At 50.8% G+C, this 4,077-nt stretch overlaps 1 protein-coding gene across 1 annotated transcript in view; it reads left to right on the forward strand.

Moving 5' to 3' along the window:
- Positions 1-2,970, forward strand: part of GPN1 (GPN-loop GTPase 1) — a 16,010-nt gene extending 13,040 nt beyond the window's left edge. The window contains exons 12-14 of the mRNA XM_015416867.1: positions 351-444; positions 1,007-1,117; positions 2,425-2,970. Of these exons, the coding sequence (XP_015272353.1) occupies positions 351-444; positions 1,007-1,117; positions 2,425-2,510 (291 nt within the window). The 3' untranslated portion in view covers positions 2,511-2,970. The remainder of the gene's footprint in view (positions 1-350; positions 445-1,006; positions 1,118-2,424) is intronic.
- Positions 2,971-4,077: the final 1,107 nt, after the last annotated feature.

The following is a 4,077-nucleotide window of genomic DNA, read 5'->3' on the forward strand; positions in this document are numbered from 1 at the left end:
GGCTTCAAATGGGCAGAAAATACACATCAGGGTGGTAAGAGCAAGCAGAGATTCCTGAGGTCGCCTCCTTTGAATCCACAGAGGGAGTGTAGTCTGGCTGTGTCTCTCCTGACGTGCCCTGTATTTTTGGCTACGCTGGGTCCTGGTGCTGCCCTGACAGATCTTGCCCCCTTTTGCTCTTTGCCTCTCAAGAACATGGCCAAGAGCTATCTTTACGGTGCTCCCGGACACCCATTTCATCTTGCCCCTCAGTGGCTTGTCTTCATCTTACCCAAAAAGTATTGTTATGCTAGATCCGTAGGTGGACTTGGACTGTTGTGTTAATGGGAGCGGCCTTGTCTGGGTTGCAGGAAAGAGCTGAGAGCCAGCGCCAGCGTGAACAGCTGGACCGTCTGCAGCAAGACATGGGCACCGTCCCCATGGAGAACAGTCCAGCCAGCTCAGGTATGAAGGCATCTTTGTCAAGGCTTCCCTTGACAGTCGGAGCAGTTGTTTGGGGGCGGCAGGAGGTGACGAGCTAGTTCCACTCTGCATGTCCATTGAGGCCGATGGTGCAGCGAGTCTGTGGGTGGGGCTTCTGACTGTGTACTCTGTCCCCCTGTTCTGCAGCGCACTCCCCTGCATGTTTGTTGAAACCCAGTGAGGTCAGGAGGGGAGCAAAAATTATGTGCTGTGGCTGATTTCTTCCCCGCAGACAGGAGGCTGTCTGCGCTACTTTGGCAGGAGAAAGCAGCCACTGTTGCAGTCTTGAGTTTCATGCTGCAGTCCCCAGTGTGGCTGGGGACTCCCCCCCCCCCCCCGCCATGCAGTTTCTTGCCATTCTCTCCTGGGAGATTTCCCAAGTGGTCAATCCATCCCTTTTTTCCTCTGGGCCAGCGGCCGCTCTGCTCGGGCTGTGGGGAGCAGACGCAAGAGGCATGCTGAAAGGGGTGGTGGGGTGGTGGCAGCAACCCTGAGCCCCCTAGAGCCAGGGCAAAGTGAGCAGCCGCTTCATTGATTCTCCCAGGCTCAGCAGCTGAGGCTGCATCAGGCCCTTCCGCACTGATCCTGACACGAGGAACTTTGGAGGATGAGGACGAGGCCCCGGAGAGTGATACGGATGACGTTGACCATCAAGGTGAGGAAGGCTGTGTTGCATCTGGTGGCCGAGGGCCTCTGGTAAGGCTGTGCAGGGAGAACCCGGTGTGGCTCTCCCCTCAGTGCTTCTGGGCAACTGAGTTTCTCTCCAGAGCTACCTAAGGTGAAGGAGAGCTCTCTTTCTTTGGGGTGGACCAGAGAGGATGAGGGGGAATCAGAAGAGCAGGGTGAGTACATATATTGGCTACAAAATATTTATATTGCAGCTAATGACGAGTAGTTGACAACTGTGTATAGATCATGACACTATCTTGGTGTATCTGGAACCTCCTAAACATACTGTTTTTTGCCTTAATTTTCGATTTTGCGAGGGGAGTGGCCTTTCCAGAAAGGAGGGGCTCCATGACATTTGCAGCTTCATTAATAGCAGTGTCCCTGCATAGCTGAGTCATCCTCTTGTTGTGCTGTTCCAGTAATCAAATTGTGCCCTTCCCAGGTCCAAATGGCTTCTGGAGTATCAGATTCTGACTTCCATCTGACAGGGCTTCCTAGTTCCATTTCTGGTTCCAGTAAATGGAGGCACTTAAGGGCTACGCTTTAATGAGCCACTCTTGCATCACGACCTGCAGGCAGTAGCAGCACGACAAATGAAGGGGGTTGCAGTATGACATAAACAATTACACAATAGAACTACTGCAAATAGTGCAAATCATGCAAATTCTAATTTGTATTAATGCAACCATATTGAATCTAATCCACTGTACACTTATGTATAAGTGTACAATGGATTGGATTCAATATTGTTGCATTAATACAAATTAGAATTTGCATGATTTGCACTATTTGCAGTAGTTCTATTGTGTTTGGCAGTAGCGGCACGGCCACTGGCTGCTCAGTCATTCTTACACAGGTTCACATTTGGAAGTGGGTTCCTCCTCTTTGGGGCAGGAGGGGCGCTGACCCTCTTGACTTTCTTCTGTTCTCCCTCCTGGAAGGTGGGTGGGCACAGCAGGCTGCTGTGGATTTGAGTACGGCACCTTCTCCCATGACCTGCCCCTACCTTTGCGCTAGCTGTCAGGGGAGTGGGACAGAAGGGGAAGGCTGTCTTTCCACCTCCTCCTGCAGTGCTGGCCACTCTCAACAAGGGCATTCTCAACCCTAATGCTGTTGGTGGGGTCCACTTGGTCAGGGTTCCTGCTTCCTTCTGATGCAGTGTGTGCGTGCACATGAAAGCTTATACCCAGAATTAACTTTTGTGGGTCTTCAAGGTGTCACTGGACTCAAACATTGTTCTGTTACTTCAAGCCCACACGGCTACCCACCTGAATCTACTTCCTTTTGTTCCAGTGACCGAGGAAAGCCATGAAGAACCAGCCTTTAAAAACTTCTTGCAGGAGGCCAAACAGCGCTACCCAGCTAGAAGCAGCCACTAAGGGAAGAGGATGCCCAAATGGGTGGATTCAAGAACATGAGGATGCTGCAGAGCAAAACTGGTTGTATCCCCTCTGCCCAAGAACAGGCGGCATTGGCCTCAGTGACAATTCTCTGCCGGCCACACAGGGTTGAGTTCAGAACACTTCTGTTTAGAGAAGGAGCTGAACCGAGACTTGGGCATTCAGCACGGTTCCCCTTCCTCAGCCCTTGGCTTCCTTTGGACAGATGTGTGCAGCTGGTTTTCCACTTTTTTGTGTGTGAGGGAGGACAAGACAGCCTGGAGAAACCTCCCCATTCAGCAGGGTCGCAGGCAGTTCTGCAGATGGCGCCCAACCAGGGTTTCAGCAAGGACTCGGGAACGGTGTGTGTGCCTGTCTCCCAAAGTCCATGTGATTTGATTCCCATGCATGGTTGATTTTGGTTTTTTTTTCTTTTGTAACTTATTATAAAATGTATATTTTCCCATTAAGCTCTGGTGGCTGGTTGGCTGTTCCTTTGAACTGGGTGGAGGGGTAATTAAACAGCCCTGCATCTTCCTGCCGCAACAGAAGCAACTGCCCCGAATGACAGGTTAGCACAAGAAAGGCCATGGCAGGAAGGTTCACTCCCCAAGCTGCTTTGGTATGGATAGCAGAAAGCAGCATCCAGAGAATCTTTTCTTTCTTTTTGAAAAGATCACTGTATGGTCCTAGAGAACCCCACTCCTGCTCTCAAGTGCCGAAACCACAGCCACCTGTGGAGCCTGAAGGGGTTCTAGACCTTTTACCAGAGGCTTTCAGCTTCTCAGGTCCTCTGAGGTTACCTGCATGTACTCAGTAAGTAACACTGGACACTATAAGGTAGAAAAATATTCCAGTTTTAGTAAACTGCTCAGGTTACAAAGAGAAAGGGCAGGAGCCACTCTTAAGGCACAAGCAATGGCAAATAGAAGAAAGAAAAATACTGAACTCAGGTCAAGGTTTCCCTTTCTTGAAAGCAAGTCAAATCCGACTCAAGGGTGTGGTGCTCATCTCCATTTCCAAGCTGAAGAGCCAGTGCTTTCCAAAGACGTTTCCATAGTCATGTGGCCGGCATGACTAGATGCTGAGGCGCACGGAATGCTGTTACCTTCCCACCGAAGCGGTACTTATTGATCTACTTGCAATTTCTTGCTGTCGAACTGCTAGGTTGGCAGGAGCTGGGACCAGAGATGGGAGCTCTCTCCATCATGCGGCACTCGGGTCTCGAACTGCTGAACTACTTACCTTTCGGTCTGCGTCTTAACCACTGAGCCACCGCATCTTGCTAAAAGCTTGCTGGCTAGCTCGTCAGGTGCAGGTCCGTCGCAGGTTCTTACTTCTAGGCATGAGAGAGAAAGTCCATCTCTTGCCAGACAGTCCATGTCATTGGGGGGGGGGGATAGAAGATGGAGCCTCTTCTCACCTGTTGATAGAATAGCCAGCCTGCCGCTCTCTGAGTGAGGCATGTTTTCAGATGTCCTTGACTCAGCCCATGAATCCATTAGCCAATCAGGACATGCTTAGCTAACTGGCACTGGTTGGTTGAAACAACTTAGGGAGACTCCCA

Source organism: Gekko japonicus, unplaced genomic scaffold, assembly GCF_001447785.1.
Source record: "Gekko japonicus isolate JY-2015 unplaced genomic scaffold, Gekko_japonicus_V1.1 scaffold278, whole genome shotgun sequence".
Taxonomy (NCBI): Eukaryota; Metazoa; Chordata; class Lepidosauria; order Squamata; family Gekkonidae; genus Gekko; species Gekko japonicus.